At 39.1% G+C, this 26,170-nt stretch overlaps 1 protein-coding gene across 1 annotated transcript in view; it reads right to left on the bottom strand.

Annotated features, from left to right (window-relative positions):
- The window catches only part of LOC150085540 (NAD(P)H oxidoreductase RTN4IP1, mitochondrial-like), a 181,424-nt gene that overhangs the window by 94,949 nt on the left and 60,305 nt on the right, over nucleotides 1–26,170 (bottom strand). Inside the window, exon 4 of the mRNA XM_090373329.1 lies at nucleotides 17,732–17,830. Within this exon, the coding sequence (XP_090229455.1) occupies nucleotides 17,732–17,830 (99 nt within the window). The remainder of the gene's footprint in view (nucleotides 1–17,731; nucleotides 17,831–26,170) is intronic.

Below are 26,170 nucleotides of genomic sequence, written 5' to 3'. Positions count from 1 at the left end.
CACTGCTGCAACAGGATCCAGAAAACTTGAGTAGATGGGCTGAGAGGTAGCAAATGAAGTTTAACATTGACAAATGTAAAGTACTACATATGGGAAGCAGTAATCCCAGAGTAACGTATCAACTCTGTGGTATCACACTGACAGTGGTAGAGAATGAAAAGGACCTGGGGGCAGTTGTGTAGGCAGGTATGAAGTTCTCTGAACAGTGCAGATGGTCTGCAAGAGTAGCTCATGGTGTCTTGTTAATGATGTACAGGAATTTTTCTAGCAGGGATAAGGAGGTGATTATCCCCTTGTATAAGGTAATGGTCAGGCCACACCTTGAGTACTGTATACAGGTCTGAAGGCCTCATTTTAAGAAGGATGTAGAGCTGTTGGAACAAGTACAGAGAAGGGCAACAAGATTAGTGAATGGAACAAAGGGTTGCTCTTACAAAGAAAGGCTTAAATTTTGCAAATCTGGAAACTAGGCACCTCCGAGGTGATCTGATTGAAGTGTATAAAGCCTGCTCAATGCAGATGGGATTCTTTCTCTTGATCAGAATAATCAGCTGAGAGGGCATAAATTCATATTGAATAAAGACAGTTGTAGGATAGATATGTGGAAGTTTGCCTTTAGCCAGCGGGTGGTTGATTGCTGGAACAAACTTCCATCTGTCGTTTTAGAAGTTGATAGCTGAAATAGCCCGAACTTGACAAACATTTGGAGCGAGTGTATAGGTGAAATAAGGGTGTTTTTTTTTTTTTTTTTGGCTGATGCTATATAAACTTGCTTGCTTGCATCATGTGCTTTTGCTAATGCTAATTTATGTGGCTTTTTTTTGCTTTGTTTTTTAAATCATAAAAAATTATTGAACCTGCAGTGCTATTAATATCATGGATGGGTTGAAAGGAAGAAAAAAGAACTCTTCTCCAACTTTCCTTATGATACAGCTATTTAACTTCCACCACTCTTTGTGCATCTTACAGTAACTTTATTCCTTTTAGCACCTTTCCCCTAAACTCCTTTCTCAAACCCTCCTCTTTCAATTTCCACCATTTTATCCTTTTCTCCCTCTGTCTTGAATATTTCCTACTTTTGTCCGCTGCAACCTCCCAATCGACCACAAGCAATCTATGTTGTGCAGATACACTTTCTCCATTTGCCACCTTGCTGTTCCTCATTTCCTTTAGATGCCTCCTATGGCACATGATATAGTCAATCTGGCTTATCCTTTCCCCACTCTTGTATGTTATCTGCTGGCTTTCTTTCTTTTCGAAGTAGGTGTTAACTATCGCCAGGTCGAATGCCATTGTGTTCTACTATCCTCTCCCCTTCTCCATTTCTTTCCCCAATACTCCACCTTCCATACACTCTTCCTTCCTCTCTCTTGCTTCTTCCTAAATGTCTATTTAAATCGCTTCCAACAATCGACCTCTCTTTCTCAGGTATTGCCATGACCACCTGATCCATTTCCATCCAAAAACCATCCTTTTCTTCTACCCTGCATCCTACTTGCGGGGCATATGCACATACTATTGTGGTCAAGTGTCCACCCACCTCCATTTTGATGCTCATAATCCTGCCGCTCCTTCTGTTAACCTCACACACTCCATCCTTTAATTCCTTATCAACTACAATACCTACTTTTGGCGCATGATAGCCTTAGATGCTGATGCGCCATTAAACTTCCAATAACCAACCAACCTACTCCATTTCTTCCTCTCTCATCCGCTCCCCTAAAGAACAACTTGTACCCTTCACCGAGCTCTTTTGCTTTATTTCCTTTCCACCTTGTCTCTTGTAGGCACAGGATCTTCACTCTTCTTCTTTGCATCAAATCGACAATCTCTCTACTCTTTCCAAGATAAACAAAAGCTTTTTTTATTGTATAACTTTATTTCAGTGTTTCTAATACATCTGGGGGGGGGGAATTCAACTTGAGGAAGAATGTTTGCAGGTTAGATGTGTGGGTTTGCTTTCAGCCAGTGGGAGGTTGATTGTTGGAACAAATTTCCATCTTTTATTGTGAAGTAGGTGATTTGAATAAATTCAGGGAAGAACTAGCCAAAAACTACTAGAGGGAAGGGACAGGTGATGTGGGAAGTTTGTTTTTTTTTGCTGATGCTTTATAAGCTTGCCTTCTTGTATCATTTGCCACTGCTAATACAAATATGCAGGTAACTGTTGAAATTGTCCTGGATACGAGTTTATTACCATGTTGGCCAAGATTTTTGCAGGTCCAGCGAATGCTAAGTTTTTATATATATTTAGTCATTTTATTGACTTAATTGTTATACTAAATTATTTTCTATAAGTAGCTTTATAATCCAAGTCAGGCTCCTTGGTTTATTTGAATTTAGATAGTGATTCTGAAAAGGTAATACTTAGTTCCGTAGATCTTGTCGTTCATAACTAGTTGCCATTGTTATACAATACAGAATAGTGTAACGTAAATCCCAAACTTCAAGCGCAAGGTTTAACATAATACAAAATAGCGAAATACATAGCACTGTATTAGAAATCGGTTAGATTAATATAGTATTATCAATTAATCAGTAAAATTTATTTATCTTATTAAATTTCATTGTTATTAAATTATACTTAAACAGAATCATGACCCAGACTGGATAAACAAAGCAGCGAACACAAAGTAGTTGTAGTACTGTGGCTAGCGGAAGAACTGAAGGGGGTAATTCTCCAATGCATCACAGTCTAAAAAAATGTGCAAAAATGTGAAATGTTTGCAGACCTGTCTAGAATGGGACATGATCTAGCCAAGAAGGATGTCTTTGTGTGTGTTAGGTGCAGAGACTGTGACGAAATTAGGCACCAACTCTGGGTTCTAATGGGTGTCCATGATAGTTTGAGGTGCAGTGTATATTCTCTCAAAGAAATTAATATGAGGGGCCCCATCAAGCTCTCAGCTGCCCAACTCAATACCTGAGCTCACTCCTGTGCATCAGGCAACACAGCAGCAATCTCCAAGGCAGAATGCACTAGTCCCAGCACCTCCATAGCCAGGTGGGCAGGAGCAATAGCAGTGCGTAGCACAATGCTTCTTGATTAGACTGGGGTTCAAGCCCATGACCACCAAATACGGAGGATGCAGAAAGGTCAAGGAATGACCACCGCATATCCCAGGAGCAATATGGCCTTGGTTGCTAATGCTCCTAAAAACCAAATAACAACAATAGCACTGGTCCCAGGGGAAGCAGTTATTGTTGGTGATTCTATTGTCAGGGAGACAGGAAATATATTATGCAAAAAGGATAGGTGGAACAGGACCAGAGTATGCTTGCCAGAGGCGAAAGTTGATGACACTGTAGGGCAAATATCATCTTTTAAGGCACAAAAGAGATCTGCAGATTTACTTAACAAATACAGGTCAATGCTAAAAAAAAAGTAGCGAGCTGGGGTTAAATTTGAAAGTGTCTGCAATTCTGCCCAGACACAATAGGAGGGAGAGTATGATGAGAGCCTTGTCAATCAATTCAGCACTGAAAAGATTGTGCAAGGTTCGAGGGGTAGAATTTTTTTTCAGCGTGGTCTGTGCTTGCTAACAGGAGAGACTACATCTACAGAGTTGGGATACACTTAAATAGAAAGGATGCAAGAATATTTGCTGATGCTGTCGAGGCAGTGTTAGGTGGTTCGGAAAACTGCTAGCTTGGGGAGGGGATTCACAGAGTAAATGATTAACAGTACCCACAGGCAGAGGCAAAAGTGATTCTTGCACTGCTTCTATTGTAATGAGCACCAACCTAAAGAGCAAGTTGCTGGGGATTTTAAGAGCTACTGGGAGCTCTTGAAATGAAACAAGAAAATACATGGGCTGTGTTAGAGTAACTAAGAGTAAGCACAGGTGCATGTTTACTTGCATGTACACCAATGCTAGAAGAAGTATAGAAAATAAATTTGATGAATATGAAGTGCTGATCAAGGTATCAAAGACAGATATCATTGGGATATCAGAAACATAGTGTCACACATATAAGCAGTGCAGAATTGAAATTTGGGGAGTACAATGTGTACAGAAAGGATAGAACAGGAAGGGAGGAGGGGCTATGCTGTTAGATAAGAAACACAAAATCTAAGGAACTGCATCCAATTGATGTTGGTGAACAATGCAATTTGAGTGTGTTTGGTGTGACACTGGGAAAGGAAAACGAGAGTAGGTGTGTGTTATAGGCTTAATGAATCTGAGGAATATAATGAGCAATTGTGCAGAGAAATAGAGTTGGCCAGTAAAAAAGAATTTCTTGTAATGGGGGATTTTAACTTTCCAGATATTGACTGGAACTTGTTGGTTGGTCACTCATATGCTAGCAAGATGTCTGTGGATTTATTGGAGAATTGTTTTCTACAGCAACATGTTCAAGGGGGAACCAGAGGGAGTAACACCCTTGATTTGATTATCAGCAGTGATTATTCATGCATTAAGAATTTGCAGATAAAGGAACCACTAGATGACAGTGATCACAGTGTTCTGATGTGGGATTTATTTAAAGACATAACAACCATCAAGGATAAAGCAAAGGGTTTTTGCTTTCGTAAAGGTGACTACAGTGGTCTCAGACAGTTTTTAAATTCTATACAGTGGGATCATCTGATGGTGTTACCAATGGTGGATTAAATGGGATGTCAGATGAATTAATGAGGCTTGTTGCAGAGAAGAAAAATGCATGGGATGCATATAAATTATAAGGCAACACAGAAGCCTAAGGCAGTTATAAGCTAGTCTGTAATAAAGTCACAAAGTAGGTTAGGTAGGCAAAGGATGCAAAGAAAAACAGCAAAGAGTTCTTTACTTATGTAAACTATAGAAGGAAGGGGATGAATCAGATTGGTCCACTTAACATAGATGGTTTGACTATTTATGATCCTGCTCAAGTAGCTGATAAACTGAATGAGTAGTTTGCATCTACATTCACAAATGAGGAATTATTCAAGGAGGGAATGCCAGAAGTTTATCAAACTCTAACAGGGAGCTAAGTGATTTTGTAATAACTAAGAGCAAAGTGGAAAAGAAATTGTTGAAGTTAAACATAAAAAAGGCACCTGGGGTGGATGGAATCAATCTAGTTATATTGAAGGAGACGAGGGAGGTTAGCAAACCCTTAGCCATAATTATGAGAGCATCATTAGAGTCAGGGGAGATCTCCATGGACTGAAGATGGGCAAATGTATCCCCAATTCACAAAGGGGGTTTAAAGTGTGACAAAATAATTATAAACCAGTTAGTTTAACTTTTGTTCCGGGGAAAATAATGAAGTCACTGGTTAAAGAGGTTATACCGGATCACCTAAACGAGACTGCAGTAATACTTTTAGGCGCCTCTGTAGCCAGGTGGGCAGGAGCAGCCATGTGTAGTGCACGCTTCTTGATTAGACCGGGGCTTGAGCCTGTGACCACGAAATACGGAGAATGTGGAAAGGTCAGGAAATGACCACCGCCTATCCCTGGAGCAATATGGCCTTAGTTGCTAATGCTCCTAAAAACCAAATAACAATAGCAGTAATACTTCAGACACAGCAGAATACATCTGTTGTTGTGCGTTTGCTAAGTGTACACTAAACACACTCTACACTGTGCATTTGCTAAGGGGAAGTCTTGTCTGTCCAATTTGATTGGATACAATGATGTGGGCACAAAGGAACTGGATAAAAAAAATAATTCTGATGTCATATACTTGGATTTTATGCAAGTTTTTGATATTATTATTATTAGCCATATTGGTGCAAGGAAGCCTGAGGCTTTTGCTGCACCGGCCAAAAAAAAAAAAATTTCCCTATTACCCTGAGAGACAGAGAGAGAGAGAGAGAGAGAGAGAGAGAGAGAGAGAGAGAGAGAGAGAGAGAGAGTAGAAAGGAATCACCAAGAAAGAGAAGAATGATGATATCCAGCTGAAGACCCTGGGTGTGCCAAGCCCATCAAAAAAGAGAAGAATGATGATATCCAGCTCAGGACCCTGGGTGTGCCAAGCCCATACTCACCAGATGTGAGCCACTGGAGTTTGGGAAGGTTTCAGCCTTCATATCTCCCATCTCTACAAGTGGGTTTCCCTGTGGTGATAACAGTGACCTGTGAGTATACCTAAATAAATTAAGACTTGCATTTAACAGCAACAATCAGTACTTTCTTACCTAATTACTGTAACTTCAATTTCCACTCCGATTTTATGTTTAATGAGTTTACACCTATCACAAATACAAGCAATACGATGGTCCTACTACAGCGCCATCTAATGTATAGAGTTGGGTTTCGCCAGAACATTGACGATTGCTTTGATTATGGTTACGTTTGTCGTTCTTGTGTGAGCGCAACAGAAGGTGTTGGACAGTGGTATTTTATCTCTGTAAATTATGAATTTATGTAGTAGTAGTAGTAATAGGGTTTGTGGAGAATCAGCGACTAAGGCCATATTGCTCCGTATATTGTCTGTAAATTAAGAGTGCTCAGAGAATGATTTTCTGTTTGCTGAACTAAAACCCCGAGTTTCCGGGATCAAAAACAATGGTTCCCTCACCTGAGATCGACTAACCGAGACAAGTTGTGAAAAAAGCCCTCAGGTCCTTTCCACCCGGTGTGTATCCCGATGACCCAGAGAGCTATGCTGGTGGTAGCTAGACTACCGGTAGGGCCACCCTAGCCAGACAGGTCAAAGGGTAGGGATCAGACGAAGAGTAACATACTGGTCCTCCAGGTTGGGGTTGTGCGGGAGGCTGGTTCCCTCCCCATGTAAAAAAAAAAAAAAAAATGAAAACTCATAAAGCTCAAAGGGGAAATCTGGACGGACAAAGGGACATGACTCGGACTGGAAAAAGGAAACGAAAAAGAATAACGGACATTTTAAATATTGCAACATGGAACATAAGAGGAGGATTAGGATATAAAGAAGTCGAGCTACTTAAACATTTAAAACAGAAGAAAGTAAATATAGCAGATAATATAGAAAGTAAATATATAATAACAGAAACAAAGAAAAAATTAAAAGGTACGAAAAATTATGATTCTTATACAATGATATACAGTGGAGTAGATCAAAAGGAAAGAGCTAGTGGACGAGTAGCAATATTAATAGATCGGAAATGGAAAACCAATATAGAGCTACACATTTATAAATAATAGAATAATAACAGTGTGATTTAAATTAGACATAGGTTATTTATGTATAACTGGAATTTATGCTCCAGAAGATGGAAATGAGGAAGAAACAGATAAATTTTATTTAGAGTTATAAAAAGAACTAGATAAGAATATAAAAAACGACTATGTAGTTATTTTGGGAGATTATAATCCTAGGGTCGGGAATAAGCCAATAAAAATATTATAAAAGAAAATGTAAATGGGGTCGTTTATAGCATTAAGTGCCCGGATTGTGGGGAATGTTATGTGGGGGAAACTAAACGGCGTTTAAAGGATCGTCTGGGGTAGCACACGAAGGCGATAAGGAATGCAGATTATGCGAAATCAGCCGTGGCCGAGCATTATTGGGAGAAGCCACATTAAATCTCCCCGGACGAAGCTACTATCATCGACCGGGCGCATAGGTTTTGGGATCGCAAGTGGCTCGAGAGCTTGCAGATTAGTTCCATTGGGACCAACATTAATAGAGATATGGGTATGCGGATTCATCCCTTCTTTGAGACAGTGATTCTTAGAGGGGATGGACGATTTCACCTGACGCGCTCACGAGCCACTTCCGGTTCCGTTACGCATGAGAACAATTCAAGTTTTATTGAATCACGTGACATGTACCGTGAACCTGCAGGCATTTAAGATTGCACTGCAAAAATAAAGCGTACTGTTGAGAAAGAAGGCAGAGCCTTCGAAAGCTTCAGATTTTAGCTCTTTTAATTCTGTATATTTTATTGTATTTTATGGTATTCTTTTTCTTTTCTTTTTATATACTTATTGTAAATTAGTAATACCAGTTATTAAACTATTAATTTTGTTTTTTGTTTTATTATTTCAACGCAAGGTTGGTGTAAACTACTAAAAATTTATATTTTAAATTTGTTGTCTAGTAAAAATGGCATCAAAAAACTTAATGGTAGTGAATTCGGGAATAAGCGATTTTTGTCATCCTATTATATTTGTTATATGTGTACCAGAAATGTATTTTAAATAAGTCACATTGTTTAACTTAATTTTTTTTTTTTAAATATTGCAGGGGAGGACGGAATTTTTTATTCTTGCCTCTAGTAAAAAAATGGCTAGGCACGGCCCTGGATGGGACTCCTCCAACTCAAGTCTTTTTCCACATGGAACGTTGGGTCCCATTAGGGGCTCAGTGGCTAAATGACCAGGTGAACAACAGTACACACTACAATGTACAATATCCACACACTTTTAAATCTCTGGCATTTACAGTGTACTGTATCACACGACAATGTAAACTCGCGGTGATGGGAGAAACCCCTGGTACCGTTTGATCCTCAACACACTGAACACTATGGGGAGAACGATGATTCTACCAACTATCCACGAGGGTAAACTCAGTTTACTTTTGTGTATATAGACATCATTGTATACATTTCAATCTTCTCCTGCTATTAGGAATACCCTCGCGTGTAGCACAATTGGCAGAAGAGCCCGGCTCTGCACGCTGGTTGAAAAAAAAGACCTCCATTCGAATCTAGTGAATGACGTGAGGAATCTCAATGGGCTTCTTCACAACATGATTGAGTTAGTCGGTTTTATCAAAGGACAGCATCAGTTTTTCTGTGGAAATTCGGGTTATTCGTTCGACCACAGAACCCAAGGAATTTACAGAAATAGCATTAGCATTAGTAGAGGCATTGTTGCACATAGAAGACTATATTGTTGCACATAGAAGACTGCTGTACAAACTGGAGTGCTATGGTATTAAGGGCAAGTTCCTGCAATGGATAAAAGAATGGTTGAGTGGAAGAAGGCAGAAAGTGGTAATAAATGGACACTGCTCTACGTTGGTGCACTATGGCCATAGATGCTGATGTGCCAAATAAATTCCCAATCAACCAACCACTCTATGTGGACTAAATGTTATTAGTGGAGTCTGCCAGGCTTTGGTGCTGGGCCCATTGTTGTTTTATATATTTATCAATGATATCAATGAAGGTATATCAGGCTTAATGTCCAAGTCTGCAGATGATATTCATTCACTATTATCACTTGTGGTGGGAGGATACTGCTTGTGCGTTCCACTTAATTTTTTTTAATTTATTTATATAATGAGTAGTGAAGAGTGTTTTTTCTGTTCCTTTCTTTTAGCTCAAATGCAAATTTATTAAAAAAAATCTGCATAATTTGTATACTTTTTGGCATACACTTTGTTATTTGTTATTGTTATTTGGTTTTTAGGAGCATTAGCAACTAAGGCCATATTGCATTAATGACACTAAAGACAGTATGCTACTGCAACAGGATATGGGCTGAGAAGTGGCAACTGAAGTTCAATATAGATTAATGCAAAGTACTGCATATGGATAGCAGTAACCCAAGGGAAATGTACCAACTGTGTGGTATTACATTCCGGGAGGCGGAGAATGAAAAAGACCTGGCAGTAATTGTGCAGTCAGATATGAAGTTTTCTGAGCCATGCAGACAGGCTGCCAGAGCAGGTCATGGAGTTTTGTCAATAATATATAGGAATTTTGCTAGTGGAGACATTATGATTATCCCTTTGTATAAGGCAATGGTCAGGCCACACTGGTTTGATTTTTGGTTTGTTTTTTTTAGGAGCATTAGCAACTAAGGCCATATTGCTCCGGGGATATGCGGTGGTCATTTCCTGACCTTTCCGCATCTTCCATATTTGGTGGGCACGGGCTCGATCCCCGGTCTAATCAAGAAGCGTGTGCTGCGCGCTGCTGCTCCTGCCCACCTGGCTACAGAGGTGCCGTCAGGCCACACCTTGATTACTGCATACAGGTCTGGAGACCTCATTTTAGGAGGGATGTAGAGTTGCTAGAATGAGTACAGACAAGGGCAATGAGATTGGTGAGAGGAACAAAGGGGTGTGCTTACAAAGAAATGCTTAATCTGGAGCATCTGGAGACTCGGCACCTACAAGATGATCTGATTGAGGTGTATAAGGCCTTGAATGGTTTGAGCAGGTTCAATGCTGAGGGATACTTCTACTTAGACTAAGAACCTGAGGGGTAATAGATTCAAATTGAGGAAAGACAGTTGTAGGAATAGATGTGCAGAAGTTTGCCTTTTAGCCAGTGGAAAGATGATTGCTGGAACAGACTTCCATCTGTTTTTGTGGAAGTTGATAGCTTAAATAAATTAATTTAAGGCTGAACTAGATAAATATTTAGGGTGACTGGATGGGTGAAATGGGAGGGTTTTTTTTTTTTTTTTTGGCTGATGCTGTATAAGCTTGCTCTCTTGCATCATATGCCTGAATCCATGCTAATTGTCAATTATGTGGAGTATAAATTCTCAAAAAAACCTTTCGATTTAAAAGATATTTGGCAATTATAGATACCTCTTTGCAGAGCATCTAGCTGTAGTTGCCCTGGTGGCTGCCAACAATGATGACCCCATCTCTTTTTTTGCAGGGGTAACACACTGCAGACATTATTGAACCCCAGCAGAATCACTATCTAGACTAGCCTAGTCCTGTCCACCCCCGCCATCAGTTTGTAAAATTATGGGTTTACTGTATTTAATATTCTATTATATAAAATTATAAATTTATAAGTCTATAAAAGAAAGATGAACATGATTTTATAACAATGGTATAACATAATACATTATGTAATTTTATAGGGCAGTTCATACTATAGTCACATTACCTGGGATTAGTGGAGCTTTATTATTGCGGCGCCTCCGTAGCCAGGTGGGAAGGAGCAGCAGTGCATAGCACATGCTTCTTGATTAGACTGGGGTTCGAGCCCGTTGCCACCAAATACGGAGGATGCGGAAAGGTCAAGGAATGACTACCGCATATTCCTGGAGCAATATGGCCTTAGTTGCTAATGCTCCTAAAAACCAAATAACAACAACAACATAACAATAACAGCTTTATTATTGTACTTACTGTACATGTCTTTTAGTCTGTGTTATTTTTGAATTAAATTTAAACTAAAACCATGCCTCAGAGTAGTCAGAATGCTTTTGCTTTGGGAGGGGGGAGAGAGAGAGAGAGAGAGAGAGAGAGAGAGAGAGAGAGAGAGAGAGAGAGAGAGAGAGACCTTGGTGTACCAAGCCCATACTCACCAGATGCGAGTCCCTGGAATGTATGGTATGTGCAAATTGAGGCATGTCTGTTCGGGAGGGACATTATATCACCAAAGGAAATGCCTTAGTGTGTTTTTGACGCAAAAGGGCATGAAGAGATTATGCGAAAATTCAGCATTTGGATGCACAAATATGAGAACTTGGAGAAAAGGTTTGATGCCTCAAAAGGAATTAAAACAAATGATGGGAATCATTATGCACTAAGCAATTCAAATTAACATCACAACCCACACTCATTCATCAGATAGCACAGCAGAATTGCCAAGGACAGAAAGGACTGGTCCCACTGGAATTAGATATTGTTGTTGACTTTATTGTTAGGGAAACTGGAATATATTTATCAAAAATGAAAGTCAAATAGGACCACAGTATATCTGTCGGGGGCAAAAGTAAATGATGTAGACCAGTTGTTATCATTTAAAGGCACTAAAAGTGATACTTGTTGCTACTAATGATATTAAGAATAGGCAATCTGAGAATTTACGTAACAAGTATAAGGCAATAGTGAGAAAAACTCAAGAGTTTGGGTTAAATTTGATGACATCTGGAATTTTTCCCTGACAGGAGAATAGAGAGTACATCACAAGAGTCTTGGCAATCAATTCGGCCATGAAGAACTTGTATGAGGCCCAAGGGATAGTTTTCTCACCATACCATGCTGAGAAAACTATCCCTTGGGCCTCATACAAGTTCTTCATGGCCGAATTGATTAACAATCAATTGATTAACTTGTTAACAGGAATGTTTTTACAGGGGTGGGATACAATTAAGTAGGTAGAAAGGGTACAAGAATATTTGCTGATGCTATCGAGGAAGTAACCCTCACAGGTAGCACAGCGGCTATAATCACCATCTTACCACATAGGTGAAAAAAGTCCTGCATTTGAATCTCGTCGATGACGTTTTATGGGCAATTTTCACATCCTCACCTGAGTTAGTCAGTCTTAGGTAAGGGTGCATGGATTTTTTTCTCAACTCAGGATTTCTGAAACAGCAAATCAATCAAAGAATATATGCAATTATAGAGTATAATGACACCTCATAACCTTATGTTAATAAGGTTAATCCTCTGACATTTTGTCAGTCCACTGGCATTTTCTGCTGTGAAGGGAATTTGTCTCATACCAATGTACTACTATTTTTATATTTGATAGGACAAATAAAGAGACTTTCTTTTTTGCTTAGTTGCTTTATCACTTAACACATACTCAATTCACCCATCTAGGAAGTATTAGGTCTGCTAGTCTGTGGGGAGATAATGAAACGTAGTTTAACAACAGTCACCGTTAACCTGTCTCTTTAACCCCTTCATGGATTATCCCGAGATATCTCAGTTTTAGTTTTAAAAATTATTTGGAACTACATGAAATATCTTGGGATACAATAATACCCAAAGCAAACAATAATACCTCCAAATTTACAATTGAAACGTATTTTCTTGGACAATTATCTAGCTAATTTTGCATTAGTCAGATAAATCCCGAGATTTCTCAGGATTTTCTTACAGCTGGCAGCAGACAACTAGCTTTCATTTTACTTATATTTACTTATTGTACAGCAATAAGTAAATATAAGTAAAACAATATCTATTCTACAACTGTCTTTCCTCAATTTGAAGCTGTGCCCCCTCAGAACAGTAGTGCACGTTCCTATCACTTAACACAGAGGCACCAGTAAGCAAAATAAAATTTGCTATTCTAAATGCTGAATACAAAAAGCGTTAACCAATTAGAAAACAATATCGAAAATATTTCGGCGCCCTCTTGTGGCAGATTATATTATAATCTGCCACACCTTACTATGATATTATAAGGGTTGGTCCAAAAGGTAGTGGCAACTGCGGCATTATAAAAATAGAGCATTATTTATGAATATTTGATAGTTATCTTTCATCTACATAATCTAATAAGGAATATGATATCTTCAGCAGCTTGATTTCATTTAAGTTTGGAGGGGCACTAATCTACTGCTCACAATATATCTTTATGCTATCCAAAAATTTTAACCATTTAGTAGCTTCTCTTCAGTGGCAAAATTACCATACTTCCATATCCACCAACACATGGAGACATTATGGCTGATGTGGTTTTGTGGTTTTTTGGTTGTTAAAATTCATGTGGGGGGGATGTTCCACAGTCTGGATTAGAGGTCCAGAATTTATAGTTTCACCACTATTTCTTACAAAACAAATTAGGTGTATGGATAGGTAGGGGCACACTATCACTACTGCTGCAATCATGCTATCAGAGCATTAACCACATGACAACTGCCCTAACAGCTTGCAAAGTAGCAATAATCGGCATTCTACTGAAGCAAGTGAAAAAGGCGAGGCTTTGATTCCTATTTCAATGCAGAGAACTTTTTTGGGTTTTTTACAACATGCTCTAGCAGAGTTGTTTATTCTGAGTAAGAGTTGTACAATTTTTCTCAGAAATTTGATTTTTCTTTCAAGGCACTGCATGAGTGTGAAACTAGTCCAGCTTTCATTTCAAGGTCACAATAAATGTCAAACCTACAAATGTAGAATACTAACACACTATGCTAAATAGCATTAGCATTAGTAGAGGCATATGATGCAAGAAAGCAAGCTTATGCAGCACCAGCCAAAAAACCTTCCCATTTCACCCCTCCATTCATTCCTAATGCCTGTCCAGCTTAGCCTTAAATTTATTTAGGCTATTTGCTTCCACAACAAACGATGGAAGTCTGTTCCATCAATCAACTACCTGCTAGCTAAAGAAAAATTTCCACACATCTATTCTACAACTATCTTTCCTCAATTTGAAGCTGTGCCCCCTCAGGTTCTTAGTCTGAGCAAGAGGAAGAATCCCATCAGCATTCAGCTTGCTCAACCCATTCAAAGCCTTATACACCTCAATCAGATCACCTCGCAGGTGCCTACTCTCCAGGTGCTGCAATTTGCAGAACTTAAGCCTTTCTTGGTAAGAACACCCCTTTGTTCCAATCTTACTGCCCTTCTTTGTACTTATTCTAGCAACTCTACATCCTTCTCAAAACGAGGCCTCCAGACCTGTACACAGTACTCTAGGTCTGGCCTGACCATTGCCTTGTATAACAGGATAATCACTTCCGTCACTGTTACAAAATTTCTATATATCATTGACAAGACTCCATAACCTGCCTGACAGCCCATCTCTACTGCTCAGTGAACTTCATGTTTGACTGCACAATTAACCCCAGGCCTTTTCCACTTCCCTGAGTGTAGTGCCACCCAGTTGGTACGTTTCTCTTTGGTTACTGCCACCCATTTGCAGTACTTTGCATCTGTCCATGTTAAACTTCAGTTGCCACTTCTCAGTCCATTTCCCCAACTTATCTAGATCCAGCTGGAGTAGCATACTGTCTTTACTGTCATTAACAACCCTGCCAACTTTTGTATGTGCAAACTTGGACGTTAAACCTGATATACCTTCATCAATATCATTAATAAATATACAAAACAAGAATGGGCCCAACACCAAACCCTGGGGAACTCCACTAATAACATTTGTCCATAAAGAGCAGTGTCCATTGATTACCACTCTCTGTCATCTCCCACTCAACCATCCCTTTATCCATTGTAGCAACTTACCTGTAATGCCATATCTTTCCAATTTGTACAGAAGTTTTCCATATACAACAGTATCAAAAGCTTTCATGAAATCCAAGTATCTGATATCAAAATTATTTTTGGCATTCAGTTCTTTTGTGACCACGCTGTGTTTTAACTATTACTGCAGTCTTATCTAGATGATTCTGCAGTGCTTCGTTAACCAGTGATTCCATTATTTTCCACGGAACAAAAGTTAAACTAACAGGTCTGTAGTTACTTGTGTCACCTTTTGAACCCCCTTTGTGAATTGACAAATCCGGTTCATGGGGACCTCCCCTGAGTTCAAGGAAGCTCTCAAAATTATGGCTAAGGGTTTGCTTACTTCATTTGCTGCCTCCTTTAATATAACTAGATAGATCCCATCCACCCCAGTTTAACTTCATCAATTTCTCCTCCACTTTGCTCTCAGTTATTACAAAATCACTTAGCTCCCTGTTAGCAGTGGATGAACTTCTGGCACTTTCCTCATGTGTGAATATAGATCGAAAAATACCCATTTAGTTTATCAGTTATCTGAGCATGATCATCGATAGTCAACCCATCTATGTTAAGTGGTCCAATCTGATTCATCCATTTCCTTCTAGAGTTTACATAAATAAAGAACTCTTTGTTGTTTTTCTTTGCATCCTTTGCCAAATATTTCTCGTAATCTGCCTTCGCCTGCCTAACCTCCTTTGTGACTTGATTACAGACTAGTTTATACCTGCCATATGTTTCTGTGTCACCTGATACTTTATAACCCCAGGGGCTCACATCTGGTGAGTATGGGCTTGGCACACCCAGGGTCCTGAGCTGGATGTCATCATTCTTCTTTTTCTTGGTGACTCCTTTACTTTGGACTCTCTCTCTCTTGGGTTGACTCGAGAATTTTTTTTGGCTAGTGGAGCATAAGCCTCAGGCTTCCTTCCACCATAGGGCTAATAATAATAATAATAATAATAATAATAATATGCATCCATACATTTTTCTTCTCTTCCATGAGCCTACTTAATTCATCTGACATCCATTTAGGCCTAAACCTTGAACAATATTTCTTAGTTGGAATGAAAAGCCTAATAGCCTCCAAAATTAAGTCCCTAAAGGCTTCCCATTTAGAATTTAACATTGGTAACATCATTAGTTGATCCCACTATACAGAATTTAAAAACTGTCTGAGACCTCTGTAGTCACCTTTACAAAAGCCCTTTCCCTTTAGCCTTGATGGTATTTACATCTTTAAGTAATTCCTACATCAGTACATTGTTATCACTGTCACCCAGTGGTTCCTTTATCTGCAAATTCTTAATGCATGAATAATCACTGCTAATAATCAAATCAAGAGTATTACTCCCTCTGGCTGCCTCTCACACATGTTGCTGTAGAAAACATGTCATCCAATAAATCGATAAAATCTTGCTAGTGTGCAAGTGACCAAACCACAAGTTCCAGTCAATATCTGGAAAGTTAAAATCCCCCATTATAAGACATTCTAATTTACTGGCCCACTCTATTTCTCTGCACAATTGCTCATTATACTCATCAGATTCATCAGGCCTATAACACACACCTACTCTCATTTTTCCTTTCCTTTCCTTTCCTTTCCCAGTGCTTATGTCACACCAAACAGACTCAACATTGCATTGTCCACCAACATCAATTAAATGCACTTCCTTAGATTTTGTGTGTTTCTTCACTAACAGCACAACCCCTCCTCCCTTTCTGTCCTGTCTATCCTTTCTGTACACATTGTACTCCACAAATTCCAATTCTGCACTGCTTATGTCTGCATGACACCATGTCTCTTATATCCCAACAATATCTGCCTTTGTTGTCTTGACTAGCACTTCGGTCTCATCAAATTTATTAACTATACTCCTGGCATTGGTGTACATTCAAGTATACATGCACCTCTCCCTACTCTTAGTTAGCCTAACACAGCCCATGTATTTACTTGTTCCACTATGACGCCCAGCAGTCCTGGAAATCTCCATTACCTTGCTTTCGTGGCTGCTGCTCATTCTAATAAAAGCAGTGCAAGAATCACTTTTGCCTCTGCCTGCAGCCACTGCTAACCTTTTAGTCTGTGTATTCCCCCAAGCTAGCAGTTTTCCAACCCACCTAATACTGCCTCGATAGCATCAGCAAATATTCATGTAGCCTTTCTGTTTAAGTGTATGTAGAAGCAGTCTCTCCTGTCAATAAGCACAGAAAATACATGAAAAATAAATTAGTTTGGAGGAAAGGAACTATGAATGGGAGTTTTTGGTCAATGAAACGACCAGTAATGTCAAAAAATTAGGTATGAATATTACCATTTGGATTCCACTAGTTTGCAAGACTGATTTTTGAATCCACTTCACATCAATGGATTGTTTAACTGAAGCTAAACCACTGTCTAGTGGTAATAATAAATTGCAATACCTGTACTGCATGTAGACAAACCAATGAAAAATTTTTTTTTCCCAATAATCATTTAAAACAGAAAGTTTTCACGAAAGAGTAATATTACTACTACTGCAGCAGCATTTACAGTGGAATTGTAGAATAATGTTATCCCATTCATATACAATATTCAGCACCTTTGTCACAATACCTGGTTAGCTCAATATTATTAATGGGAAGAACTTGAGTAGTCATGCTTCCTGTAAACCACAAAAACATTCATTTTTGTTTTGCAAGGTGCAACTTCAATTTTTAAACTCCGATTTTGCTTTGCAGCTACACTTCTCTTCTCCCATGAAACATCATTTGCCTTCACTTTCACTTATATAACTGATGTTGGTGTACAACTATCCTGAATATAAGCAGGACAGTTATAAGCAATTATGCCATATCACTCTTGCTCATAACCATTTACAGTGTTGCCGCTGCATTTTGAGAAACTGTCATAGTCAACTAAAAAAATTAATATTTTAATCACTTGCCTCATCACCTATTTTTACAGAGGTAACTCTGATGCCAATGTCCATTACCATCCCTGTACAGGAACGTCCGAGTACAACAGGAAATTCTCCTGAACTGTTCTGAAACAGAAAGAGAACAGAATTAAATTACACTTTATTCTTATAGTAATAATGGAATCCTGTAATTCTCCTATATAAATAAGAATACTATGCTGGATTACATTCCAGAATATATTTTCATCATAGCAATTGGAACATTCTGCAGGTAAACTACCTTTGAAACGCTTCTCTGAACGACATCACACTCCACCTGAAATCGCACGTCAGATAACACTAATTCATTCAACTCAACAAAATAGGCATAATAGCAGAAACAATTTCAATAGGTGAGTCAAGGTCATTCATTAGCTGTTCTGCAATGTATTCACACAACAGTGTCCTCATGGATAGCACAGTTGGTATAATCACCTTCCTCCTCACACTGGATGGAAAAAACACCCAAGTTTCGAATGCTGTCAATGAAGTGAGGAATTTTATGGGTCTTTTTCACAACATGGCTGAGTTACTTGCTACTCCAAAAAAAAATTGCTGTTTTGTCGTTAATTTTGCTGTTTTTCAGCTCCGACATACTGTTATGTCACATAACATCCACCACGTACAGTCATCGAGAAGAAGAGGGGGAATGCAGTGAGTTGGAGGAGTTATGAAACGTATGTCACTGCTTCCTCCCTCCCTCCCTCTTCTTCTTCTTGACACCATTTTGTAAGGGGTACTGTTCTCTGGAGTTTACCAGCTTAGTTTGGTAAAACTCCAGAGACTAACCTGAAAACCTAACCTTTTTTCACTAAACACAAATGAAAGTCGATTAAACACATGACCCCTCAATTGTTTTTTGGTAAGTATTCAGTATCGAGTACAGCCGCCAAAAATGGCAGCAAGGAGAAAGCAGTGATTGAAGGGTTATGACTCCACCCACTCACCACATACCACTCTCCTCTCTTCGCCCGGCAAATGTCAAGTGACACGCGGCATGGCATGTGGCACAGCAACAAATATGGCAGCTGAGAACAAAGGATAAATCCAATAAATTTAAAAATTAAAGTTACAAAAATGCGCGTTTTTCAGGATCACAAAATGTCATGTGACATTTGAATAAGTCAGATAGAGCTGAAAAGAAGAAATGGAAAGAGGTAAAGGTAATTTCACGAAAGAAAAGGAAAGGCAAATCAACCATTTTTAAAAATAAAGACTGCATGTAATACGACACAACTGAAAAATCAAATGGAAAATGCAAAAAGTCACGTGACATCACAAATTCACTGAAATTAAGAAAAATTAAAGAAAAAATGGCAATTTTTTTCTTACACGCCGCATAAGTTTTTATATAAGTAAAGAGTTCTTTACTTATGTAAACTCTAGAAGGAAGGAAGGGGATGAATCAGATTGGTCCACTTGATATCGATGGTTCAACTGTTGATGATCCTGCTCAGGTAGCTAACAAACTAAATGAATATTTTTCATCAACATTCACACATGAGGAGTTATTCAGCGAGGGGAATGGCAGAGGTGTATTCAACTCTGGCAGTAAGCTAGATAATCTTGTAATAACTGAGAGTAAAGTGGAGGACAAATTGTTGAAGATAAACACAAGAAAGGCACCTGGGGTGGATGGGATCTATCCAGTTATATTAAAGGAAGTAAGCAAACCCTTAGCCATAATTATGAGAGCTTCCTTGGACTCAGGGGAGGTACCCGTAGACTGGAGATGTGCAAATGTGACCCCAATTCACAAAGGAGGATCAAAAGCTGACACAAGTAATTATAGACCTGTGAGTTTTCATTAATTTTCCTGGAACAGGAAAATTAATGAAGGCACTGGTTAAAGAAGCACTGCAAGATCATCTAGACAAGACTTCAGTAATAGCTCGGACACAGCATGGTTTTGTTAAGGGGAAGTCTTTGCCTGACCAATTTGATTGGATACTATGATGCAGTCACAAAAGAACTGGATGCAGGGAATAACTTTGATATTATATACTTGGATCTTAGAAAGGCTTTTGATACTGTTGCACATGGAAGACTGCTGCTAATGTACACTGCTCATCGTGGACTAATGTTATTAGAGGAATCCTTCAAGGTTCAGTCTTGGGTCCATTATTGTTTTCGGTATTTATAAATAATATTGATGATGGTATATCAAGCTTAATGTCCAAGTTTGCAGACGATACAAAGGTTGGCAGGGTTGTTAAGGACGATACTGACGCTATGCTGCTGCAACAGGATCTGGAAAGGTTGAGCAGATGGGCTGAGAGGTGGCACATGAAGTTTAACATTGACAAATGGAAAGTACTACATATGGGAAACAGCAACCCCAGAGCAACGTATCAACTCTGTGGTACTGCACTGACAGTGGTAGAGAATGAAAAGGACTTGGGGGTAATTGTTCAGGCAGATATGAAGTTCTCTGAGCAGTGCAGACGGGCTGCAAGAGTAGCTCATTGTGTCTTGTCAATGATATACAGTAATTTTTCTAGCAGGGATAAGGAGGTGATTATTCCCTTGTATAAGGCAATGGTCAGGCCACATCTTGAGTACTGTATACAGGTCTGGAGGCCTCATTTCAAGAAGGATGTAGAGCTGCTGGAACGAGACCAGAGAAGGGCAACAAGATTAGTGAATGGAACAAAGGGTTGCTCTTACGAAGAAAGGCTTAAGTTTTGCAAATTACAGTGTCTGGAGACTAGGCACCGGCGACGTGACCTGATAGAGATGTGTAAGGCCTTGAATAGTTTGAGCATGCTCAATGCTGATGGGATTCTTCCTCTTGCTCAGAATAATCACCTGAGAGGGCATAAATTCGAATTGAGGAAGGACGGATGTAGGATAGATGTGTGGAAATTTGCCTTTAGCCAGCGGGTGGTTGGTTGGTGGAACGGACTTCCATCCCTTGTTGTTGATGTTGATAGCCTAAATAAATTTAAGGTTCAGCTGGACAGGTATTTCAAACAAACGAAGGGGTAAGTGGAAGTTTTTTTTTTTTTTTTTTTGGCTGATGCTGCATAAGCTTGCTTTCTTTCATCATATGCGTCTACTAATGCTAATGCTAAAACAATTATAATAGATTTCGCACGAACTCAGTCACCGCTTGCAAGAACACAGTGTCACCAATTGATTAAGAAATTTAAAAAAAGGGTGTAATCCGTTTTTGTTTTATTTATATGAACAATTATTTCCCAAAGAGCACCTACCGTGTAAAGGTTACAAATTTAGGAATTCTAAAAAAAATTTCCATTTTTTTAAACAACTAGTGTTGAAAAATTGTGTGGATTTTGAACATTCACAGTGAATTATAAAATGCGTATATTGGAAACCAATGTAGATATCAGCTCTCAGGAAGCGACTTTCATCATGACAGAGAAGTGCGACCCTCTTGTATCAGTAACTATAACAACTTAGCTGAAGAGAAGTGCGACCCTCTTGTATCAGTAGCTATAACAACTTAGCTGAAGAGAAGTGCGACCCTCTTGTATCAGTAACTATAACAAATTAGCTGAAGAGAAGTGCGACCCTCTTGTATCAGTAACTATAACAAATTAGCTGAAGAGAAGTGCGACCCTCTTGTATCAGTAACTATAACAATTTAGCTGTTTTTAGCTTGGCGGAAAAATCAAAATAACTTCTATGAAAATGAATTCATATTTATTAAACTTGTACTGATTTTTTTTTTTTTTTTTTTTTTTCGCAATTTCCAGCCCAGCTTTATAACTATAAATATATTCTAAACTTTCCGCAGTTTATAGTCTAAACTTTCTAAAATTTCAATCAAAATTGATATCAATCCAGCGTACTATGTTACTTTGCATTTTGAAGAGCTATCGAAGGGTTTCAATACCAGTTTTGCAGGTTTAACTGGGATCTTACCTCTTGATCTCTAGGCAATTTTTTTAGAGGCTTATGTTTTCGCCTGAAACATCAGATTCCCACTTAGGTCCTTTCTATTATTTGTATTTACTATGAATTTCTATTAACACTCAAGGAACTTCTATTAACACTCAACTCGATGTTAAAGCTGAACGACGAAGAATTTAGCAAGAATGGATCAATTTTTCGCAAAATAGTTGAGATACCACATCACTGGGTTGCGTGCCACGTGAATTTTTTCCTGAAACTGACACTCTTATGGACAAAAAAAAGCTACACAAGTCAACGTCTGGTTTAGTCTTGACTTTACCTCTTATTTGTATCAGGTACATGGATCATTAAATCAGAAACTGTTTCAATTTCACTTGCCTCCTACAGAACTCTGTCATTGCGGCGGTGTGAAAGCACGTTTTGCATTCCCTCATACAATGAATTTGGAGTAACTCTGCAATTAAACTTTTCATCAGGATCGGAACCTAATTTTGTATCAAATGTCACCAGTTATCATGCCCTTCAGAATTTTGCTAAGACAGCCTTCACTAAAAGGCTAGCAATTCTTTCTGCAATTGCTGCATCCTCGAATGTTTCAAATTCAGCTCAAGACTCTTCACCTTCACTATGATGACGTCCATTTTCTATGATTTGCTTATCTTCTAACTAACAAAATAAAGCTCTGACCTGATAGCGGTTTAAAAAATTTTCTTAAACAAGATCTTCGGCATCTTTCACTCTCATGAATATACTGGATTCTGCCCAAGACTTATCACCTTCTATGAATTGACATATTTTCCTCCAGTCAACATTTGATTAAATTAAATCTCAACAAGATCTAGAATTTTAGGACTTGTGCGTGATTTATAATGTTCCTCGATCTAATTTTTTTGAAACTCTACAACTGTTCGACTTAGAACTCAATTTTACAATGTAAATTCTAGTGCTCCTCAAATTGCTCAGCTGGCTGTTAACTGACTGTGACTTTTTTACTGATGACGGTAGAACTTACTGGATGTCACATTTAACCTAATTTGTTTATAAGGTTTGTACCTGCATCTGGGCTAAAATGCTTATTGTCAATTCTGTATGTCGGTTAAATGGTACTGGCTTAGATTTATTTTTAATTTTGTTTTAGGTTGGGGATTGTTATTGTTGATTTATTTTCTTTATTTTGTATATAACCTTTAATATTTGATATTTATGTTAATATTTAAAATATAATGAATTTACTTGCCTTGTTTACTTCGAAAACCTCAACGTGTTGTTTGATTACCTCATGGTATAAACAGTGTTTATAATTTTTGTATACTGTAGTTGTTAAAATATTCTCTATCTTTTTTCTTTTCTTTTCTTTTCTCTTTTTTTTTTTTTTTTTTTATTTCCAACAATGTTGGGCAAGGGTCTTTGGCTAAAACTTTGTTCGGCTCATGACGTTCCTTGCTTCTGCTGCTGCCGGTTGGTAGCCCCTGGTCTACCTTCCCGTGGTGGTGGACATGTATCCGGCTTTGGTTGTCCAGGTGTTTGCTGATTTCAGGTAACCAAACGGCCGGTTCAACACAAACAACATTCCACACAGATAATCAACAAGAACACGAAACACGCATATCTTGCCATTTCTATAGAGTCCTGTATCTTCACAGTGAAATGAGGCAGAGTTGAACTAACGTTCCAGGTGCCACCCTACGCAAATACACAGAGAGAGAGGACAGAAATCATGGGATGCCTACCTAGTAATGGGTAGGCCCACCTTTCGCCCGGATTAGGGCAGTTGCACAGCGAAGCACTAAGTTTACTAGTTCACACGAAAGTATTCCACAAGTATTTTCATCCATGCTTGCTGCACCGCTGTCCATAATTCTGTTGCATTCTTGGGTAGAGGATCCAAAGCTCGAATGGACCTTTCCACAGCATCCCAGAGATGCTACACAGCATAACCATGCCGAGGCGAACGAAGGTCTTGCCTCAGGTCAAAAGCTGAAAGGGGTGCCAAAAGAAAGATTAAATAATTGCCAACATTGTCATTATTAACAGTAGGTCGCAATATTCATTCTTGCTTCATGTACTTAAAATGGCTTGGCATGGCCCTGTTACACAGGTTCAAGTCTGGTGAACAGAGAGGCCATTCCATGGTGGTAAAATATGAGGAATGCTCTTCAAACCATGTTCTAGTCACAGAAGCTTTGTGGGGAGGTGCATTGTTCTGCTGGAAGAATCCCTGCACCCCTGTGGGTGCACGATGACCATGATTTGAGATGACCACGTCCACTCGAAATAACTGGAAACGGGACTTATCGGACCAGGAAACCCGTCTCCAATCATTCAAGGTCCAGTGGCGATGTTCTTTTGCCCAGTTGAGGCATCGAATCCTGTGTCGTGGTGTAAGCAATGGCACTCTATTGAGTCGGCGGCTCCCATAACCTACTATGGCTAATGATCGCTTGATGGTCTTGGTGGAGACGTTTCTGGCCACCTCCCTTGTTGAAGTCGGCGGTGATTTGTGCCACTGTCGCTCTCCGGTTGGCTGAAACAATGCGAGACAGATGTCGACGGCCACGGTCACCCACCACCTTTCTCCGCCCACAGCACTGTCCACGATGAGATGATATTCCGGAAATGGCGTATTCCCAATACACTCTTGATATTGTTGAACGGGGATAGAGCAATTTCTTTACCACCTCCGCGATAGAGTGAGCCATTCGTCAGGCACCCACGACGATCATCCTTCTTTCAAAGTCGATTAAATCACAACGTTTATCCATACTGACATCGAATTACCATCTACAGTAATGCAGTGTACCTATATACCTGCCAAGTGGTGGGTTCGTCTACTGGCGAGAGGGGTGACAGCGTCGCATTGCCCAGGAACCAGGTATCCCATGAATTCTGTCTTTTCAGTGTACATACATAAACTTTCCACAGCTGAAATGCAAATATTTTAATCATGGAGATTTTTGCAGTTCTCATGCTTCAAAATGGCATAAAATAATTAAGGAAATTTTCTGGTGGGGACAGCAAGATTTTAGGCTCATCGGCAACTTAGGCCATGCTGAGCTGTATACAATATGTCTGAATTTTGTGTGTTCTGCGGTCGATATGTTGTTTACTGGAAGAAAAAAATGAGTTTCCGAAAAAAAAAAACATGCTTCCCTTGCCTGAAATTGACCAAATCAGCCATGTTATTATAAATAGCCAAAAAAATTCCTTGAGTCATTGACCGGATTCGAACTCAGGTCTTTTCCACCCGGTGCATAGAAGACACTGATTATACTAACTGTCTACCCACAAAGCTCTTGAGGGAAAAGAAGAGCACTCTAACGCCCTTACTGGATTGGAACCTGCGTGTAGGTAACTTATCCGACTAATAAAAAAATTTCGTCTTCATTCATTTTACTGGCCTCTCCCAAAAATCTAAATCAGTTCCACTTTAAGGTAACTAATTTCCAACTGTATAGCCCACAACTCAATGACTTCGTTCATGTGGGAGTTCTTTTCCAATCTCACGAGTCATGCTGCCTATCTTTGAGCCTTACCAAGAAGCTTTGATGTCTGTCTTTAGATGTGATTCCATACTTTTGGAGATCACGTCTAAATAATCTCCACTCTACATACTTATCAGTATTCTAATGCATTCTTACAATGTCGTTATACTATGTGACCTCTAAATGTTCGATAAATCATCAACACAACAGCGCCTCCGTAGCCAGGTGGGAAGGAGCAGCAGTGCGTAGCACACGCTTCTTGATTAGACCGGGGTTCGAGCCCATCACCACCAAATACGGAGGATGCGGAAAGGTCAGGGAATGACCACCGCATATTCCCGGAGCAATATGGCCTTAGTTGCTAATGCTCCTAAAAACAAAATAACAACAACAACATCAACATGACACTATAATTGCTCCTTTTCGCTCCTGTACACTGCCGAATAAACTTTTATCCCTCTATCCCTAAAATCCTTTAATCCCTAAAATCCCTCACGTAATCACGGATTTGGACTCAAGTCTTTGCCAATGCGATCATGGGTACGGAAAGAAGATTTTTCGTTTAGAAAGCCATGCTTCAAATCCCATCCATGAGGAACTTTTACAGGCTAAGGCGTGTATAGCACTTTTTTTCCTCCCGGAAACTCGCGTTTTTCATGCAGCAGAATGGACAAATAGGGCCAGAAAATATACGAAATTGATCGACAAATTACACATGAGCGGAAGATTTAGTTCTCGGATGACATTGTAAAGGAAAAGTAAAGCGTCTGTGACACTACTTTTACAATTCCCTGCTGTTTTATCTTCAGAATAACATAAATCTCTTGGTCCTATGTGTTGCATTCCCGACAGAGGCATAGCTAGGTTTTCGGAGCCCTTGGCAAATTCACGGCCATGCGCCTTTTTTCGATAATTGGTAAAATCATAATAAATAATAAGTAGTTGGACCTCTGTTTAACAAACTTCTTTATAATGAATTTTTCTATTTAGAGATAAATGTTTTCTTTTTACCGATTTTTTTTAGAATTCGCTAAATACAATTTTATTCTTTACCGAATTTTTTTAG

The sequence above is a fragment of the Mastigoproctus giganteus genome, chromosome 5, assembly GCF_048544385.1.
Source record: "Mastigoproctus giganteus isolate SK-2022 chromosome 5, ASM4854438v1, whole genome shotgun sequence".
NCBI lineage: Eukaryota > Metazoa > Arthropoda > Arachnida > Uropygi > Thelyphonidae > Mastigoproctus > Mastigoproctus giganteus.
The sequence above is the reverse complement of the archived record's forward strand: the minus strand, read 5'-3'. Positions and strand labels throughout refer to the sequence as shown.